Consider the following 22,254-nt stretch of genomic DNA (forward strand, 5'->3'; position numbering starts at 1 on the left):
GAAACCTCCTTTTGATTGCATGCTGCTTCTAAGCATGTGCATAAATTATTGGCAGATTGGTCAAGACACTCCAGAAGGCCCCTTTGAGCCCTGTATCTGTCTTTGCTAATCTGTGTAGTTGCAAGTTAGTGAGCCTGCAGTGATATGTAAAGCATGATTAAGAGATTCTATTTAAATGGACCTTTTGGCTCACTTCAGTGGAAGATTTAATTTGATTTCTTTTTTTTTTTTAATTTGATTTCTTTTTTTTTTTTTAAGTAATTCTGGCCAATTATTTAGAATTTTTAACTTCCTAGTACAATTCTTCTATCTATGCAGTTCTTCTATTGGGGGTTCCCAAAGTCAAAATCACATGCCTGCAATTGTTTCCTGTTTGTAAAGTTATTTTCTAATTGGACTTTGTAAGGTATTACACTTGTGATTTTTTTGTATAGTAAATCTTATTTAACAATATTACGGCAAAGGGCTGACTGTTTAGTACTCTAGGATCTTGAAGCACTTTAATTTAATAATTTAATCATTTTCTGCAAAAGTGCCCTTGACATTACCTTAGTTACAGGAGTGTGTAAACACAGATGTGAAATTTTATTGTGATATAAACATGCATTTGGAGGTGGCACCTATTTGTAACCTTATTGCTCTCTGGAAACTTGATTTGAAAAGAGTAAAGGCTCTTTTATCCTATTCCAACATGACTTTCCCACAGCCTTAATAAAGAATAATCAAACTCTTCATGAGTTGCTTTCTTATAGTATTTCACCTTGATGTAATTCCTAAAATCTCTATTATATCCCTTTTCCTCTGCAGGTTTGTATTAGGTGTTGCTCCAGTATTGCTCATATTAAGTATCCCATTTCTTAATTGTATTCAAGTTTAGTAATGGGGCAATGCAAGTATAAGGAAGCCTGACCAGTGAGAGGCCTAATTAATTAGCAGCCTTTGATATGTAATGCAAAAAGATGGGTAGGAAGATAGCTGTACAAAGTGGCTTGCTCTTGGAACCAGAGATGATTTCAGCATTACACAAACTGCAAATCAGATTATAAAGATACATGTTTTAGGTTCAGATACATACCCTGCCCATCACAAGCTTTTCAAACAGACGACATGAAAAGCCATATATGTGTTTTGAAATTGTCATGATGGTATAACCACGCTAAGACTGCTGCTACAAGGTTGACATAACTTTGGTTCAGTATATGCTTAGCTAAGAGAGTAAGACTGCCAAATATCCTTTGGGGCCCATAACTCTATGTTGTAAAACAAAACGGAGATGTGGGATAAATGCAGAAAGCACACAAGTGCCTCTTAAGATGCAGCTCTGTGAATTACCTTCCCCTCCACCTCCAGTATCTGATCACCATGTCCTGTCAAGTCAAGGAAATCAGAAAGGTTAAGCATGGAGATAGATAACTGCTAGCACAGAACGCTGCGTTCAGAAGTGATGGTTTCAATTTCGGCAGGAAAATATGTTCATTCATTTCTTGCTTAGTGTCTGCTCTGCACGTAAGCAAAAAATGTTTTGAGGAACTCTACCAAGCACAGAGGCAGGTGACTTGCAGACCTGAATTATTTTTCTACCAACAGATTTAGGATAAGGGTAACAAATTTCAAATCTATTTACCTGGGCACCAAAGTTTGCTTGTATGTTTTAAATGCTTTTTATTCAAAATGGAGATTTAAAGGGTATTAGATCTAATAAACCTTTCCTACTCCTTCGTTAAATAGATGTAATTGCAAGTACAATATCCTACCACAATCAATTTTAGAAGCTGATTAAATCTTATGAAGTAATTTACTTCTAATTAGGTGTTTTAAATAAAAGTTGTTTTCAACATTAACAAGATTATTTGTGTAATGAAAATTCCTATCTATTTACTCTGGATCGAAGCCAGTGGCTGGATAATGAAACTACATGTTCTAGTTTCTTCAGTATTTCTTTCTTCAAGTACAAGAACCTTTTCAATTCCTAAAGATTACATAACAATTGGATTCCCTCCTTTTGCTTGAGATACTTTTAAGCAAGGCATTCTTCAACCTCTGCCCTGAGTGTTGTGAACCATTGAGAATTTAAAAAAAAATGCCAAACTCCGTCAAATCCCCTGCAAGTCTCAGATTGCTGTTAAAACAATGTATTTCATCTCACAGACAGAGCTTTGCATGGGCTAGTTTATCATTTTGTGCTGTTACATCTAAAATCTTGGAGAGAAAAGGAAACCAAGGGTTTGTTTAACTCAGAAAAACTGCTTGTTACTGATAAGTGGATAAAATTTGGCTTAATCCAGTCCATTGTCAAAGCTAAGCAAAAGCAAATGAAGGCACCTGGTCTGCAGAAGCGGGTGCTTTAGTTAATCACTGAAAGTCCAAGTGTCCCAATACAACTTCAAACAACTCCACCAAGGTAGTACAAACCCTGTGGCAGGATTAGTGGGCTCATGGCTACTCTGTTTTTCCACCCCAGTCATCAGTTACTTTAAGTCTCCAAAAATCACTATTGCATCATCATCATTTTCATAAAATACTTCAAATGTGTATTTTGTACTATTTGTACTTCTCCAGACTAATAAGCTGATATTTCATAGTGGATGTGCTAGGGCAAGGCACAGCTGTGTGTTGTACTTTACAGTATGATCCTACTGTGTGGCAGAGTTTAAATTTTAGGTTTTAGCATCACCTACAGAAAATATTGCCATCATTTAAAAATATGGAAGTGATTTTCGAACAAATTCAGAGCAGGAATTAGTTGGCATTTTATAAAGTCTTCGTATGAACCCATTGTGGTACCTCTTACCAAAACACCAAATCTTTGTAGTCATTTTCCTTGCAAAACAGGAAGGTAAAAGGTTGTACAGCTTCCACTCATATGGTGTTGGGAAACTGATTTCCAAGCTATAGACTGTGACATCTCCAAGAAATTCCAGAGTCATTCAAAACACATCCTATTTATAGTTCATATGTGCTAGCAAATATAAAAGTAATTTAATAAATTGTGTAATTTTTCTTCAGAAATAATTCTGTCTTATCAAATAACGCTAATGTTGACAGTTCAGCTGGATTATTTTGTACCGTATCTATTACAATTTACTGCCTAATTATAAAACAATCTTTGCCCTCTTCCTCAATATGCTGTCACTATCTTGGCTCTGAAAATGGGAAAACCCACTGATAGAATCTGTTGTCTTCATGAAGAGTCATTCTCAACTTTTTCTGTATCATCAGATTAACTTCTTCACCCCCTGCTGCTCCCAGTTAAATAAGGAGTGTGTTAAAATAGATATTTTCTCAAATCTTATGCCCTGCTTTCTTAGCAACAGGCTGGGGCACTGATTTATCCTGTCAGGTGTTACATCCAGAGCATTTTTGTAAGTAAAAGGGAATGTACCATTAAACAGCAATACAAAACAGTGCCTGTTTCCCTGGCGGTGAATGTGGGAGAGGCAGGACAAGTCACTGGGTGCCGAGGTCTCGGCTGGCAACAGTGCAATGCCCCTGGTAGGGGAGTTCCTTTCCTCTCTTTTAGGGGTCTGCTTAGGGGTGGTTTCATTGGTTTTCCGATCACAGCCTGCTTTCTTCTCCCTATTTCCCAGGCAAATTCACATTCACTTGTCCTGTGCTGACCACTCTCAGTATCAGCACAAAACCCAAGGTGGTCCCTTGTTGCTCTCCTTTTCTCTCTAAAATGGGAAATAACTGTTTTTGCCTTGTACAATCAGTGAGATGCATCTTCTATGGAAAATTCATTCAAGTTTTGTCCATGTTTTGATTCATGGATCAGTGAAACTGATTTCATAATTTGCTTGTTAATATACTACAGAAATTATTTTCTTTTTTTTTGTTTTTTTTTACTTTGGTCAAATTTTAAGAGGAAATATGAAACAAGGTAATCTGATAAATAAGGAGTGATAAATAGAGGACATCTGTTGTGGCATATGGCTTGACATAAGAGCTTCACTGAACTTTTTTAGCGGGTAGTAATCCTTTGGAAAAAATCAGCTGGGCATATAATTTTGATGGGCCTGCCTGAATGATGGATTATTAAAACGCTTGCAGTTTAAAACCACTCTGTAGTTTGAAATGTTTGAGATTTGCCACACAAAAGACTTAAATTTTATTTTGATAATAGTTTTTTGTTTCAAAATGATCTGAATATTTCACTTTTTTGTTTACAAAATGGAAGTTTGAGGGTATGGTGAAACATGTTCATGCTATGATTAAATTACTGTTTTCACTATGCCCACTAATTTTTTAAAATTTATTTATTATTTTTAGGTTAAAAGGCCAACTTCCCTTTTTCTGTCCCAAATAATGTTATTTACAGTGCTGTCTTTTTTGTATGTAACAGTGTGGCTAGTTCCTTTTTTTTCTTTTTTAGTAAGTAGACACTGAGCCTTTCATTTTGCACATAGATGCAATTTTATAGATAGAACTAACTTTCTAATTGGTTCTTTTTAGAAATTAGTTTTGTATTTAGAGCTGTAACTTAATGTTCAGCTTTAAGTATAACATTTTTATTCTCTATATTAGGTCTGTTATCAAACATATGTTTTGATTTTGGGTGCTAGAAAAATTATTCCGTATAATACATGTGTAAGCACTGAAAATAAAATCTTGCCACTCATATATATCCATCCTTGTTAAATTCCCATGTTTTCCAATAAAATACTTAATTTGGAATGGCATTGCTGTTAGTCAGTGTTAGGATAAAACTTTTTTTGAAAGCAGTTGATTTATTTTTTTGTGTGTTTCTGTCACTCAGAATGAATTGCTTTTGGTTTGGCTTCTGTGTTTTACAGGACCAATTTAATTTCATCAGCTAGGAAAGCGAGTTAAGCAGGAACCACTGATCTTTCCACAGTAACCTTAGTGAAATCCTCTAGTAATTCCTCTACTGTTTAACATGAAAGTTAATAACTGTTAGGAAATGAGGAAATGTTTATATTTTTTATACTATATGTAGTCTTGTACTTTTATGTAGTCAAGATCAAGCTGTATTTTTTGTAATTAAACAAAAAAAACCACACCATAATAATCCTTCTCCTCTGTGGAAGCTTTTTACTTGTAAGGCTATGAGTGGCTGCAAAGGGAAAAAAATTATTGCTGCAGCTTTGCTTAGCCTTCCTTAAGCTCCTGTCTGCTTATGGCTTTTACTGAAGCTCAGTCTTTCTCGATGTGGACTTTTCCTACATCAGCTTATACACAGATGGCAAACCACCTCTGTGGATGTAAATAAATGAATTACAGCAAGGTACGCATAGGTATTCATTCACAAACCAGATAAAAAATATTTCAAGAAAATTGGTGAAAGTTTCTCATCTGTTATGCCAATTTTAAACTTACTTTCACAGTGTGCTTTTAGGAGATTCCTTCTGAGCTGTGTTGTTCAGGTGCCAGAATTCAAATCAGCCACTTTTTCTTCCCTACAGAAAGTCTGTTACCGAGCCAGTTCCTCACCTTGATGGTTGAGTTGGTTGTGAAGTCTTATTGGACTTTGTATTAAGAAAGGTTGTGGCTGATATTCAGCATCTCTACAGCAGAACTGCTGTAGTCTATCGGGAGCCCACATCTGCTGCCAGGGAGCAGATCCAGCTCTGCAGAGCAGCCTTGCAATTACAGCGGGGGCTCCGAGCGGCAGCCAGCAAATGACTTTTTTAGCACTTGGGAGATTGGGGTAGAAGATGCTTTTCCTAAGGACTCCAGCAAAAGATCCCTTGTGCTTGGCTTCTGTGCAGGGTATTTAGCACTCAGATTTCAATCTTAATTGCCATGTTCATGAGGGAAACTCCCTGTAGTAGTTCTGTGCCTTCAGTGCATAAACAAAAATGCCTGCCAGTGCTTTGGTCGCTCTTTCTGGGATGCAGTCTCTCAGCACTATCAAATGGTTTTCTGCATCACTCCATGACCAAACTATTAAATTATGATGAAAAAGGAAAACCTGGATGCGTTAGAAGACTTTTGGATTTTTATTTTTACAGAGAATATGAAATAAGCAAAATCTTAATATAATTGAAAGTTGACTTAAACAGCCTGTATTGAGAAGAATCAAAGTCTTGGTTGTCCTAATAGTATTTGCTTACTTACAATCTTTTTACCATATAATTTATTTGGGAAAGTACATCTTTTGCACCACAGTAAAAACCTAAGACATAGTGGCAGTGTGACGGGGGCAATGCTTTTTGGGAAAGATGACTTTTCCAGTTTCTTGGTTTCCATTTATATTTGTAGTCTAAGTTGTTCTAGGAGCTTTGTATATATACATATACATATATATATATATAAAATAATTTGAGGTAGCATTAAATCATGAACTAAGTAGTTGGTTAGACTTCTGTGGTTTTGCACATGTTCTCTTGCTATGATGGTATTTTTTGCATAGATGTATATGATCTCTATTTTCTTGACTTTGAATGGAATACAGGTAGCATGTGGCTTATCAGGTCTTGAGTTGTATCTGACTACAGATAGACATATACCAGTTCTAACTAAAACACTGGCACAAAAATGCATTGATGTGTTTAATCAGCATGAGTTTGAGCTCCAGCCTGATTCAGGGATTATGGGGTTTTGGCTCAGACTGCTCCATTACACTGAGCAACCTGTTGACCATACCAGTAGCATGTCCTCTGATAAGCTGCTCCAGAAGATGCAGTAAGATCTCCAGAGTCAGCAACCCTGTAGACGCTTCTAAGAATCCTTCATCTGATGTCTGCTAGACTGATACTCAGACCCAAAATCCATCTTCTACCTAGAATCAACTGAATATTTTCAATACCAGTCTCTCCTCAGTTTTAAACTTAAAATGAGTTTGCAAGATACTTTTTTACTGTATTTTCACCCTTACATATACATTATATATGTAAGGGTGAAAAACCTCAACCTGCAAAATTACTTGTTCGGTCTGGTGTGGCTGTTTTTGTCTTTCTACAAGTCTTTCAACAGAACCAAAAGTGATCTTAAAATGGGACACAAAATGCTTAATCTGCCTCACAGTTTTAAAAGCAAGGAGATAAGATATGAATGAAAGTGATTAAGAGATGTACAGCACTGATTAGTTCTTTATTTCATACATCTCACAAGAGTCAGTCTAGAGATGGTGAACTGTTGAGTTCGACTGTTGTGTTGTTGGGTGGGTCCCCCTTTTTGTCATCAGTCACTGGTGAGTCCAGTCCCTTCCATATCTGTGGGTATCACTGTGGGCAGTGATGACAATGCAAATTCTTCAGGGGTCAGTCAAGGCACCCTCAGGCTGTTGCAGACTTTTTTGTTGTGCTCGGAAACCCAGTTCAGTCAGGGCTTTCAGAGTAAAGTGTCACATGGCCTCAGTAACCAGCTTCTTACAGGAGCTCTAAAGGGCATGTCATGCATACATGCTTGGAAAATACTTTCAGAATTATGTGGTGAAAGGGTAGCTCTGTAATGGAAGGTGTGTCAGCTAAAGGATTTTTTATTGTCATTCTCCCTTGCAAAGTCAAGGTAGTGGATCATCTTCTCAGACCCCACATAAATCTAGCTCCAGGTCATCCTCAGCAAGAACAATGAGAAGTGAATTGCCAGTGCCCTTTCATAATTGCAAAGCCTTAATTAAGAAGGTTACAAGGAGGCGTGTAGAATGCCAACCTCAGCACGTAGCAAGCAGACTGCACTGCTTGTGAGAATAAATTTGAACTTGTCAGTAGATAATTTTTCATTCATGTGGTTGGTAGATAAAACTCACTGTTCTGGGGTGGAAGAAGATTATGTCATTCCTTAAAACTGTGTGGAACAAAAACTTCAAAGAAAGCATCAGACTTAACTGTGCAGTGCTTCTGCCTTGCCTTAAATCTTTGCTTGCTTCTGCCTTTACCTAAAATCATTTTAGGAGAAGGTGTAATAGCTATTTTAGCCTGGTGATCCCATCATCCTCTTACTCTGAAGGTTTAATTTTCCAGTTAGAGAAATCAGAAAGGAAAAGGACTTAAAGAATATTTCTAGGCTCAACTTATGCTGAGTTCCACGATGTTTATGTGAGTTTACTTTAAATTAGCAAGAACATGAAGTGAATAGAAAATAGTGTCAACATACACAATTTTAAGCATTTTGCCAGACAGAGCTCTTATGTTTGCTTCTTTTGTATTCTTCTCTGCTTTTCCAGTTCATGACTAGTTCTTGAAGCCCAAAGTATTGCTTTGTTGCCATCAAAACACTCTCTTCTGCTTCGCTTTTAAAATAGGACTTCTTCACAAAGTTATAACACATTGTCTTGCATAAGAACTAAATTGAACCTTAAAGGGGGAAAGATTTGCATCTGATTCTCTGCTTTTATACCATGCACATCATTTACACCAGTCTAGATAAATGGAAAAAAAAAAAAAAAAAGGGAAACACATTGTTGTTTTTACTGACAAAACCCAGCAAAATGCTGGGTATTTCAAGAATAGTTGATGTGCCACTAAAGCTTGTCAAGAACAGGTCATAGAAAGGCAAGTATAAATATCCTTATGAAGGTCTTTATTCCTTTAAATATGGAATTCCTTTTCATAAGGACATTCAGAACAGAATTCAAACAAAGACTCTTTTCCCTTTTAAGTGGCAATTCTTAAATGAAAAAAATGAGCATTATTAAAATGAACATTACTCCTATTTCTGCTTTTTTTTTTTGGTCTGTAGCTAAAGTGTGCCTGCCTCATGCAAATTATTTTAATGGGGTTTTTTTACTAGTATACTGATCTAAATTTTATATTAAACTGTGTAACTGCCTTTGCAGACAATTCCATATAAAATAATTTAAACATGAAATTGTATAACTGAAACAGTTTCCCCATAGAGGTAATTAATTTTAAAGAGAAACCCAAAATGTAGGTTGATTCCTCTTAATTACACTGCTCTGTCAAAGCACAAAATGCTAAGGAAAGCCTTGAGCAAGTAGTGTTCTTGCTGCTTATATTTATAAATGTCTGAGTCTGTATTCCTAAGGCCTTCCTTCAGCATTTTCCTCCCACACCACTCACTTGGATTTTTCATAGTGTTCATATTTGTAACCTTCTATATAAAATGATGATGGTGGTGATAATTTTTCTCTTTTGATTGAAAACTGTAATAGACATAAAATCACAACTCAGTTTTGCCACTCAAGATCAGATGTGGGGCCAGGCTATTGTCCTTTGGGAAGGAGAGTAGGAAGGGGTAGAATTGGATTCTAGAGAAGAGGATGTGTGTTGGCAAGGGGAGGGGCACGATGAGGCAGACTTGCTCTTCCAGCTGCTCCTGGGAGGGTGCTGGGCTAAAATAAAGACCACTGGTTCTTCAGAACAGCAAATTGTCCTCCAGCTTCCCCCAGCAATAAGAGCTGCCCAGCAGCAGCAGCAGGCTCTTGGCGCAGCACAAAAGTCACATGTGCGTTTCCAGCAAATACACAACTGTATAAATATGGGAATGGAAGGCAGGATGTCTTTTGCTCCTAACAATTTCTTACCTGCTTTCTATGTGGCACAATTGAAGTGACCTTGATTTTTGCAGATGTGGTTAGAAAACTTTGGCTCTAGATTTCTATTCTGTTTCTTTGGCACATTATGAATTGCAACAGAAGGGTTTTTGTTTTTTTTTTAAACTCCACTAAATCTCCTTGTTAGTTGCACCATGAAGCTTGCTGTTTCCATGTAAAAATTACAGTATTCCATAACTTTGTATAGTTAAATAATTGCAAAATATAAAAGTACTTGCTGAGGTCTGGTATAGTACTACTGTATCAGGTTGTGGAGGAAGTCTTTTTGCTTGTGGTACCAACTAGCTTAGACAGTTATTTCCATTACAGTGAAGATCACAGGGCTGAGGTTTTGTTCTCTCAATGTGTATCCATCAACAGTGAAAGTTCTAGTGTAAATCAGAAGGTGTTTTCTGCTACTGGTTTTTTAATAATTTTACTTAGAAGGAAGATATCTGAAGACCAAGCCCTAAAAAATTCCTTGTAATACTTCTTCATTCCCTGTGTGCTTCACAGCCTGCATACACCTAGATCATAACCAGCTGCTCAGCTTTTAGGCAGACCTCTAAGAAATTTCCAGTGTTGATGTGACTACATGTTTTTTGTTCAAAGCTGTATTCCCACTGCAAAAGTGTGCAGGTGTCATTCAGCCCCATCTACAATGTAGTCTGTTTTATTCTTGACAGAAACAGCTAAATTAAGCACACCAATGCTGTGAAATATATTAGTTTGAGTTGGATTGGGTTTTTTTAAACAAAAAAGCATTCAAACTTGTTTTGGAGAAGTGTTAATTATTAGTCATTTTACTTTTTGTAGGAGTTCTCTGGAATCTATCCTCCTGTGATGCACTGAAAATGCCAATCATCCAGGATGCCCTTGCAGTGTTGACCAATGCAGTGATCATCCCTCACTCTGGATGGGAAAACTCTCCACTCCAGGATGATCATAAAATACAGCTCCATTCATCACAGGTGCTGCGCAATGCCACTGGGTGCCTAAGGTGAGTTCTTCAAAATCTTTGCTTTACCTTAATCATCTTGCTTTTGTTTGATTGGTATTTCTCATTCTTAGGCATGTGTAAACTAAATAATTGGTTTGTCTGTCAGTAAAGATGATGACTTTCAGTGATGTAAACTTAAAGTTGGAAATTAATTAGAAAACAAGCTTCAGATCATTCAAAAACAATCTTTAGAAGGCCTGTTGAGGTTTTCTGTTTTTCTTTTCTTAGCTGCTTTCATCCAAGCTAGTATATTACATATATTTTCTCCCTTTTAGATTTGTCGTGTTTCCCCAATTGCTTAAATGAAGTTGATATGCTCTCACAATTATGTCCAATTTAATCAGTATAAAAAAATAATGAAGATATTCACAAAAAGTAACGTCTTAAAGGTTTCAGATGCCATTGCTGGAGCTATGATAAATACATAGATTTTTTTTATGCTCTTGAAGATGAGAAGTTAATTTCAATAAGAGACCAACCAATTTAATGTTTTTCAGCCAAAAGATTTTAATAGATCCGTAACAATTATGATAACTGTTTATGTTTCTGTTTCTGTGCTGAATTGGTATGTGCAATGCAAAGGTGCATTTATATAAATACGGGCAATTTGATCTGTCCATTCCTGAAAGTCACTGTAGATGTGAGAATGAAAGTAGAATGAGTAAGAAGAGTTCCAGTTCTGACAAAATCTTACTAAAGGACGGAGTCACAGCAATTTCTGAATTCCAATGCATATTATTTTCTTGAAATATTTTAAGATATTAGGCATGTTCTTTTAAGCGTAGATTTTTTTTTCTCCAGGCATATTGGAGTAAATAATCTGTAATCTATCCCAGAGACATGAAAACAGATTAGTTAATATTTCTACATACATCATGGAAAATAACGCAGTGAATAGTATGTATCAGTAATGCAATCTATATTGTGAGCTGCATCCAAAGCAGATACACATTAAAGAGATAAATAAAAAAGAAAATTGATAGGAGGCAAGGTAAAATAGCAGTATTTTTTATGTGTCTGTAAAAAGCACCTTTTTGTCTTTGTGCTATTTCATGAAATGAAATGTCTCCCTTTCCAAAGTTACATTTGAAAAGTTTAAGGGAAAAAGCAATAAATATTATTGACAGCTTATAGGCAATCAGAAGAGAATGAAAGATAGAAGGTAATAACTTCCATATTGCAAATACGGACTTAAATGCAGTGTTGTAGTATTGGACTTCAATACAGGTGTGATTATGTGAATACCAGCTGTCTTGGGGTATGTGAGTGAAGCCAGGGTTTGTACCTGTGTTGTTTTGACTTTGAAAAGAGTTTATGGTATAACTGTGTTGCACTGCATTCAAGTAACTACAAAAAAAAAAGTTGCCATAATCACCAGGAAGTGACAGAAGGTGTTAAATGAAGACTTTTACTACGTTAAAAGTCTCACATTTCAAGTATTTAATGTGTCTCAGTTGAAGAGCTGCCTCTGAAAAAAGCACCTGTTACAAATTTGGGGCTTCACAGTGTCCCCTCTCTGAATGAGCATGTCCGGTGTTGATCTCCCCTCATCATAAGCTCCATCTTCCTGTTAATTTTTCTCAACTGCTTCTCAGGGACTGATGCTCATCCCTGATTCTGCAAACTTCAGTTTTTCCTACCTCTTAGTTGATGGATTCATTGCACACTGGTCTTGAAATCTTTCTTCTTTCTTTTTTTTTTTCTTGTGAGTGTATGTGCACGCCCATTTGCAAACTGATGTGAGCTTACTGTAGCCTGCATTCTGGGTCAGCCTGAGGACTGGGGGCCACGTGAGAATGGTACGTTGCCTGATCTGATACACACTGCTTTGCAGCAAGGCTTACTACCAAGCGCTTGATGGGATGCTGTCATAGCAGAATGGCTTCTGGTCAGCTCGTGCAAAATAAGCTCATATCTGCCTGCAAAAGACTGTGCATATTATAACTCTTGAATCCTTCCCAGGTAGCTGTAGCAGCAGCTCAAACTGCTGTCCTGAGCAGGTTGGTCTTCCTTCTAAACCCAGGCCCTTCAGTCATAATATGGCTTTTTAATATCTTTCTGATATCAAACCCTCACTATTTCCCAAATGCATCTTTCTATCCTCTCTAATGGCTTCAGATATTTTTTTGGCCTTCATCCATCTTCTTTAGATAGTTTCATCCCACTGAGTCTGTGTGGATGCTCTTTGGCAGAGCAAGAACATTTGGAGAGGGTTGAAACTTCTACTTCACACCAGCAGTAACTTTTCTTGCTTACTTTTCCCCAGTCACTGCTGAAAATCTGTCTCTATGCATGATGTCAAATTTGAAATTGTGCAAGAGAGAAAAGTGCAAGCTCACCCCTGAGATGGTAACTGGTTTCTTCTGTTCATGTAATGTAATGGGGCTGTAGGCTGGAGGAAACAGCAAGTGTCAGAATGAAAAGATTAGAAAATTTTGTGAAGATGATTGGAGTCTTGCGTGCTCTGTTCAGCTAGTGCTTTAGCTGGCATTCCTGAAATACCCACCACCCTCGATAAACTGAACAGCTTTCACACTTTCCACTTGGGTCTAGTTACAAGCCTTGTATTTCCATTTAAAGATCTCACTGGACAAGGGAGGTAAATCAAGAAGATGTAATGTGGTTGCTGGCTGAGGTTGTGCTGTGCTTATCTGCTAAATGGAAAGTCCATTGTCATCTTCCATGGGAGAATTTCTTCTAAGACTGGTTTTGTTGTCCTCTGCTGTTTTCATTTTCTGCTTTTGCTAGAGCTCATTTTGAGGGGATGTGTTACAGTGGGGATACTGCAACACGTGTATCAGACAGCGAGGCCCATGGAAAGAAATATCTATGGACGGATTCTTGCTAGATGTTTCAGAGATGTTTATTTCTCCAGCCGCATGGCCGGGGCTCTGCCCAGGAACTGCTCAATCACGGGACCCGAGGGTCCTTGCCCACGCAGGGGAACACAAAACAACCAATGGGGAACGAGGCTGAGCAGGGGCAGGGAAATCCTGTGCCTCTCCCCAGGGCCCCTCCCCCAGGGCTACATGGCAGGGGGGAAGGGACCCCGACAGGGATGCAGTTAAAATTCACTTGCATTGGGATTATCAGTAACAATGCTCAGTATCAGAAGAGGAGTAGTGGTGTTCCAGATCCTTGACTTGATTCTGAATATCTAATGTTGGCAGATTTTAGAGACATCAGGTTGTATTGCATAGGTTTAATGCTTACAAATACGCCAGGAGGATTTGGGTTTGGGGTTTTTTTCAGTGTTCTGTGACTTTGGTTGTCTGGTGTGTTCACTGCTGAAAACTTTAAATAATATCCGAGAGGTGATGTAATATAATCCATCCCATATATGGGATTATGCTAATAATTGCAATGGACATTATGCAGGAATAGTCAGATCTTTGTTTTGTGTTTTTATCATGGCAGTATATGAATTATTGTTCTTTCTGCTGATCTTTGCTTTTCTCATTTTCTTGATGAGAATTTATTATGATTTTTCAATTAAAAAGTTGGTTATTAACTACAATTTTAGTACTCATGTCCGTTTATTTGTTATCTTTCGTAGCCACATTCTTAAGTCTCTAACTCCAGTCACCCAGTAATGCAGCTGAAATCACATAAAAACCAGCAGCAGTATCAGACCTTCTCCTGTTATTTTCTCTTTTCCTTAAAGATGCTATTTATAAACTGCATTTTCCATACTTTCCTGATTTGAAAAAAGAAAGTAGTTTTAATATAATATTGTACTAATTAATTTTGCATAACTTGAACACTTCGAAATTGTTTAGATAATTCAAACATGTAAATACAGCATTATAGCTATCACTTACAAGTTTAATCTAAATAATCATCTTTCATAAATTGCCAGACTTCAGTGTGACATGCTGGAGTAATCACCCAATTTAGTTACCTCCCCACTGAGATACTAGTACCTTACCTCATTAAGCTCTGGTAAAGTTTGATTTCTTTTTTTGCCTTTTGTATTTCAGCTGTGACTCTTTTATTTGTGTTAGGGAAATACTGTATCATTGACTTATAGTTTCTGATTCACTTACTTATTAGGGATAGTCAGGTAAAAACTGAATTTGTAATCCCAGTTGTTTATGGGAGGGGGTTTGCAATCCCCAATCTGAAATTTAAAAATCAACAGGAGAGACATTGGATAATGCTGTCTTAAAATGAAACTTCAACCTTCCTTATTACAAAACTATAAATCCCTGTCCAGAGATTTGTTTGAAAAAAATCACAGACAAAAACTTTCAAGAAATTTTGCCTCATGTACAATCTAGAACCTTGTTTTTCTATTAATTTAAAATGAATTTGAGTTAATAGAATATCGTCTGAGGACTTAGAAGAATTTTAAGACTTTACTGTTTTAAAATTCTAGTGTGGGTTTAGAGGCAAAATTATTAAATGCTTTTTCTTTCTTCCATGTTCTATTTAAGCTTTCATCATACACTGAAAGTACAGGGGCAGTTGTGAAAATCAAAGACCTGGTAAAATATTTATTTTCATCGCATTAGTTGATTACAAATTGTATGGGAGTATCATTTAAGTAGCTGTTTGTTTAGAAAGCTCCATATCTTTCCAGTTTTCATACTTCATACTTTTTTACTTGTAAAATCTTTAACAAAATACCTTTAATTATTCTTCAACTGAATAAATATGTAGCAAGCTCTCAAAGTAGAAGAGCAAGGGAGAAAAGTGCTTTTAAAACATGAATTGAATAACTGACCCAGTAGTATTTTCTGGATAGATCAACGTTTGGAAGGAACAAATTGCCTTGTTAAAACAGTTTGTGTTAGCTGTGAAGCCTGAATATCAAATGTCTTTATCTGGTTTGCAGGTGAGTGATGTGTTTCACAGGCATTTACATCTAATGCATTTATCTCACTATCTTATTTCTCCTCCAGTTCTCTTCTAAGCATCCAAAGTCTATTGACTCCTATTCTTAGGAACTTCTGTTCTCTGTTTCCAAGAGAACATTCTGCTGCATACTGACAAAATAAGATGGGGGAACAGCATCAAATAACTGGCACAGACTGTATTATTCATCATCTGTTTAGTTTCTAAAGAAACATATATGTAGACACATGTATGTGAAACATGTTTGAGACTAAACTGATAGATATATTTGTGTAGGTGTGTTTATGTTGTATACATTTAGATATAGAAGGGCTGATTATGGAAGCTTTTTTATGGAATACCTTTCTGTCTTTACTGAGTGGTGCAGGCTCTGAATATCTGCTATTGAGTATAAATGGAGCTGACTTCTTACAGTAAGACCAGGACTATTGCTGCTGATTTTGTGGTTCTCCTCCTGTTAACAAAGCAGTCACGTTTTGTCCATTCCTCTTGATGCTGTGGTGGATATAGAGATTGTGGACTTACCAACCCATCTCAGTACTTTTCTAGAACCCAGGAGCTCTTCTCAGGCTCTGACCTTGCAATTTTGTCCATCAGATAACAGAAAGTCCATGTTTTCCCTCAGAAAGAAACCTGTCAAAATGCAAAGTTAGGACAAAACTCAAATGCATTGTGTATTTCCACAGACAGCCTACTCAAGGGAGGGACTTTTACTACAAGCAATTCCAGCAAGCAAGAGGTATGGGAGAGAGAACTACGTAGAGGGATACTGACACAGGTTTATCTACTTGTAGAGAGGAACATTTCCAAATCCAAACTTGCAATTTTTCCTCCTCTTAATGTCCTCAAATCCAGTCTTACCCTGCGGAAGGCATTAATCACCACTGCTCTTGTCTTTGTAATATGTTTTGAGCTATTAAAATTACAAAGCTGCTATACGTAACATCCAAGGACTATCAGACCAGCAGATTGGATGCCAAGTATCCAGGTTCTTTATGAGAATGTATTGTGGTGAAACACATCATTACCAAGTTACCCACCATTATTAAATGGTGCACTACTAAATGGGCATTATTAAATTCAACATCATTTTGCCATCTCTACAATGTTGAATCAAACCGGAGAGTTCCTAAAGTCCAGGGTTATACTGGTGATACTGGTGTGTCCATTGTGAAACAAAGACATGCTCTCCTGAGAGTTCTCCTCAGCTTAGGAATTTCTTTGGGACCTGGAGTTGGAAGCAAGTGTAGAGGAAAGCTTTGTCAAGAAGCTAAGGAAAAGCTTAACTTTAATCTTCAATTTTTATGAATTTCAATGACTTTCCATTAAACTTAAATTCTAATTAAAAATATTTCATTTTTGGGTCCCAGAAATTACAAGCTGTGGAGAGCATGGAGGGGCTAATGACAACTCTCCATTATTTTGAAGAAACTGAGAAGGGTTCTTGACTTGTACTGTACAAATAACTAACAGATAATTTACAATTTAATATAAGGATATCTTGATCACAACTTCTACATCTTGTCTTTCCAGGTTAAATCTGAATGGCATATTGCTTACTTTTAAATATGTTCACTCAGAAGTTCTGTATTACTTGTATAGGATGATTTTTTTAAAAAATTCTTTAGTAAGTTTGCTAGTATAGTATTTGCTCCACAAATACTCTACAGGAACATAGTTCACAGGAGGGAAAATAACCCAAACTTCTGTTTCTTGTCTTTTAAAATAATACAGAAAGAAGTAAACTCTAAATTGCATTTGCCTAATAGCAAGCATTTTAATCAGTGAATCATAGATTCATAGAATGGTTTGGGTTGTTAAGGACCCTTGATGGTCTAGTTCCAACTGCCCTGCCATGGACAGGGACACCTTTCACTAGATCAGGTTGCTCAAAGCCCCATGTGACCTGGCCTTGAACCCTTACAGGGGTAGGGAGCCCACCCTTTCTTGGGGCAGCCTGTGCCAGAGCATCACCACCCTCACAGTAAAGAATTTTCTTCTAACATCTAATCTGTATCTCCCCTTTCTTGTTTTAAAATTATTCCCCCTTGTCCTCTTGCTATCAGGCCATGTAAAAAGTCAATTGCCATATTTTTTATAAAGACCCCTTTAATTATTGCAAGGCTGCAATGAGGCCTCCCCAGAGCGTTTTCCTCTTCAGGCTGAGCAGACCAAACTCTCTAAGCCTGCACTCATAGGAGAGTCTCCAGCCCTCTGAATGCATGTCAGTAAAAGATCCTGGTTTTCAGGGGCTCTGGAGTATTTCTAGACGATCACTGATTTAACAGCTCTGAAAATAATTTGTAGTTTTGTTGTTGATAATTAGTTTAAGTGTCAAATTTCAGGTCCCTGCTGTCAAATTTCAGAAAGGCTTCTTTCATGGGCATGAACTCTGCAAGATATATGGTTAAAAAGGCCTAAAACTTTCACTAACTCATGTGTAAATGTTCATGGCCATGTTCCTCATCTTCCAACCACAAACCAAAATGGGAAAAAGCATAGGGAAAAAATAAGAGCCAGTCTGCAGGGAAATGCATATTTCACCTTTTCAAGAAGGTAGTTTCAAGTCTAGAAAAAAGTCACAAACCAATTTAAGAGGCAAATATGATTGCATCCCAGTTAGGCCTAAAGTTTTGAAGGTGAATTTCCACAAGATATTAAATGGATTGTTCTTTTCTGAACACTGCAATTGTTCAGAAATGTAGCTGAAATAAAAATCTAATGTTAAGACTCAGGGGAGAGAGAAATTTTAGTAGGAATAGATCAGTGTCCTCTGATTACTGCTGTAATATTTTTATTCAGAAGATACTTAAGGGAAAAGTACCAACAGAATTAAATGTGTAGTTGTGTCAGATATTTAAGCACCCCACTTTTTCTTCACAGTGTAGTTATTCCTAATTTGCATATTCATGAACTAATTTATAAGGTTTATACAAGGTCATACTGTATTAATTATAACAGTGGCATTCAAATGGCACTCTGAAGTGTAGTGCTTTTAATGCTTCTTCAGCATTCCCGGTAAAAGCATTATTTCAACATATCAAATTGATGCTACAAATTCTGTATGGCTCTGGAAGTTCATTCTGGGCTCAAGCTGATGAAAAGCTTAAACAGAAATTTTCTTTTTAAACTGATATTATGGAAAGCCCTTTGTATGCTTTGTTTTTGTCTGAAAAATAATACAACGTAATTCCAGCCACTTTTTACTTTCCTGTACTTAAAAATATATAAGCTTTGGTGGCATATCTCCTTCCTGCATCATTTTATCTGATAAGAGATGCTGGGCTGCTCTACAAAAATCTGCCTTCAAATGCAGAACAAACTCCCAATGTATTGATTTTGCACAGAGTTAGCCAAAAAGGGATCTGTCAACATACAACTTCAAAATACTGTGTAAGTGGTTCCCGGGCAAACAAGGAAACTCACTCATGGGTCAGTGGGGCTTCACGTTTGGATACCGAGTAGAAATACTGGACCTGTATGTTGAGAGTCTGCTAACTGAGGTCCTAGCTGAAATTTAGTTCCTATTCTTCAATTAGCATCTTTTAGTCTCTTTAAGATGAATGTACGTGGGTATTTTAAGGAAAAAAAAATCTGCAACTTAACTGGGTGTCATACAGTTAAAAGTATTTACTCATAGCTATGGCAGGGGTGTGTTCTTCCTGTATTTAACTAATTTACTGTTTCTGGAAATTATACACACACATGAAAAGAATGAATATGTCTTTTCTTGCATCTTGTAATACTCTTAGGCTCAGCAACAATGACAAAATTATAAAGTGCTGCTTCTAAGGCTGAATGGCTTATGATGTACACTAGCCTTCAATGTGGGGGGTGTTGAATATCTCAAGTATATTTTGAATGACTGACTCTTTTCCCAGCTTTTGATGATTTTAATTCCTTTTGGGTTGAATGCCTGCTGTTGACTAGTGCCTAATGTGAAAATTAAATGTCCACTCTTATTTGCATGGTTAGGTAGTGTTAATTTACATTTCCTTCTGCCAGAGGTTTAAGCCTTGTGGACGTGAATGCTCTGAAGAAGGTGAAATTGTTTGTTTTGTGAAATGGCTTCAACTTTGTTGTTTGGGGTTTTTGTCATTTCAGAACAGTTTTCATTTATGCAGTGTTAGCTTGGCAGACACTGTAATAAAGTATGATCTGAGTCTTGGTGTCCTGCTGGCTTGATTGAGCTGACTCTAAGCACAGCTGACAATAGCGTGTCTCCTTCTCACTGGCCAGCTGCAGAGCTGAGTATCACAGTGCCACAGATGTTTTCTTTTTGGGAAGAGCCCCCTAAGCCTGTGTGGTACCACATGTATTGTAGAGCACATCCATGCATTCACTGTGTGGGAATATAAAGAGATGAAGCAAATTTTGTCTTGGCTGTCTGGGCCCACTGAGTGGGAATCAAGGTGTACCTCTGTTGTGGCTTTGCTGACTATCAAAAAGCCTGAATAGTCCTTCTTGAATGGGTACTTTGAAAAACTTGTATAGTCTGCCTCCACAGAAAATACTATTTGTCTCAGCATGAGAGAAAAGCTGATTGTGACAATTCTGTGGCACCACTCATGGTCATGATGATTGATGATAAAGGATGATGTTTTATTTACCCAAGAAAGATGGAAGCACAGTCATTCAGAGTTTGTATGCCCACTCAATTTCACCAGAGAGAATAAAATAATACTCTGTAAGTTTGGGGTTTTTTGTTGCTCATCGCGTGCTTTCTATATTGACTAGATTTTCTCTTCTTAAAACTATTTGTGTTACTGGCCAGTATGAAAAAGGAACATTTGAAAACACATGGCTCTGCATAGTGAAGGAAAGGCAGGGTGTACTTCTGCAACTTTATCTCTTTGTCTCATGATAAATGGCTTCAAGTCTGAAGAAACTTCACCTAGGAATGGGAAGATCATTTGGTCTCTTTGCTCAGTCTGAGGATTTGTGGTAGAGAGATGTATTTGAAGTATGCTGAGCTTGCTTCAGCCTTCTGGATAAGCCAGCCAGCATCACAGAGCAGACATTTTATCACCTCCTTTCAGAATGTTGTGGGCATGTGAACTGTTTGACTTCAGGCACAGGAGTAATTAATGCCAGGAACTCAAGTTGAGCCAGTGCTCAAATCTTTTCCTGAGAGAAGGCTTTGATGGTATTCCACACGTCTGCAAGTCGGTGAGCTACTGAGAGCTGGTGAGAAATGGTCTCCAGCAAAAAGTGTAGCATTGAAGCCCCAAGAGCTGCAGTTTGTACTAATCACACTCACAAACTTTGCTACTTTTATCTGTTTGGGAAATATTTTCCCAAGAACTCTCCTGATGAAGTAAGTAAATAAAAAGAAATGTGGCTCCTGGGGGGTGTTATAAAAACAGGCTGCAGACTGCCAGGCCTGCTTAGTTTGCAGTCCACTCAGAATGTCTGAGCTGAAGACTGAAAAGCAGAAGATCATTTCCAAATGTCGTATTTTGTGAAACTTTGTCCAGTGAGTGTTGAGATTGCATTCTTATCATCATCACTGCAAATCTCCATAGAGGAGTTTTAGCACTCTGTAAGATTTTTTGTTGATAAGAGAGGGCAGTCTAGTAAGAACACATTGCGAAATGAAGACTGCTACCTGGAATAAAATGGATTCCGCCTTTTCTGAGAGGATTAATAAAGTGGATTGTTAATTTGAAGGTAAATTGAAGCTTCTGTAAAGATTGAAGTAAAAAGCAAGTGATGCTTTTCACTAATTCAATTCAATTTCAGTGGTTTTATCCAATTTGAATATTTCTGTGGGCATAATACAAACTAACACTCACTAAGTGAAGTGAGAGGATTTAGAGCTTGGGCAATGTGGTGCTGATTTTCAGCTACAGCTCACTGATAAACACACAGCCTTGCAAACACTACCTCAGAAAGGCAACAACAGCACAAAAGGAGAGGATTTTAGTGTCTTCTGCCAGCAAAGTCTGTGCTAAGTTTCTGTCTAATACAGAAAGCAGGGTGGAAGACTGCCATCTTCAAAAGTCAGCGGTATTAGGGGATTTGTAGATTTCAGGTGGTTTTTTCCTACTGTCTTCCCTAAATTAGCTTCATATACTGTACTTTCAAGGTTATTATTACTGGTGGGAAAGTTTTCTTGAGAAAGAAAGAATACATTCAGTAAAAAAATTTAAAATCCGGTATTTTAACAGCATAAGCATGTACTATGAAAATGTTCAACATCTGCCTGAGAGATGTCCTTTCAAAAAAGCATATAGTTACAAGGGAGAGTGGCTTCAAACTGAAAGAGAGTAGGTTTACATTAGATGTTAGAAGGAAATTCTTTACTGTAAGGGTGGTGAGGCACTGGAACAGGTTGCCCAGAAAAGTTGTGGGTGCCCCATCTCTGGAAGTGTTCAAGGCCAGGCTGGATGGGTCTTTGAGCAGCCTGGTCTAGTGGAACTTATCCCTGCCCATGGCAGGGAGGTTGCAGCCAGATGGTCTTTAGGGCCCCTTCCAAGCCACACCATTTTACAATTCTATAATAGTATTTTTAGCTAGGATTGCACACTCCATGCAGACAATTTCTGTGACAAAGTACTTCTGAAGTATTTGTCTTAGTGTAGCTTTTTTACATTCACAACTCATTTCTTTTTGTCAGGTAGTTATTTATTATAGTTAGTTGGTTACAGCTTCAGCGTTTTCTCTTGAAGGACAGTAGTATGGTGAAACACCTCCTCCTCTCCCCCTGCTATCATTCATCCTTCTTTATATCACATCTACTGTGTACAAAAGAACAATATTTGGAAAGGGTTTCAAAAGAAATAGTCACGAGAGGGCACAGTGTAAGTATTATGCATATACAAACATGAGTTTAGGGGGTTTTTTAATCCACTAATGCAGTAAAAATACCTAGTAGAGTAGATAATAAAAATATTTATTTACCAAAAAAATTTATTTCATTCCCTGTGTTCATTTTATA

The 22,254-nt window shown here is 37.3% G+C and overlaps 1 protein-coding gene across 2 annotated transcripts in view; it reads left to right on the top strand.

Moving 5' to 3' along the window:
* Positions 1 to 22,254, top strand: part of CTNND2 (catenin delta 2) — a 658,514-nt gene that overhangs the window by 518,800 nt on the left and 117,460 nt on the right. For both annotated transcript variants that reach the window (XM_069004021.1, XM_069004022.1), the window contains one exon: positions 10,274 to 10,457. In XM_069004021.1, the coding sequence (XP_068860122.1) occupies positions 10,274 to 10,457 (184 nt within the window). The remainder of the gene's footprint in view (positions 1 to 10,273; positions 10,458 to 22,254) is intronic.

Source organism: Aphelocoma coerulescens, chromosome 2 (assembly GCF_041296385.1).
Source record: "Aphelocoma coerulescens isolate FSJ_1873_10779 chromosome 2, UR_Acoe_1.0, whole genome shotgun sequence".
In the NCBI taxonomy this organism is placed as follows: Eukaryota; Metazoa; Chordata; class Aves; order Passeriformes; family Corvidae; genus Aphelocoma; species Aphelocoma coerulescens.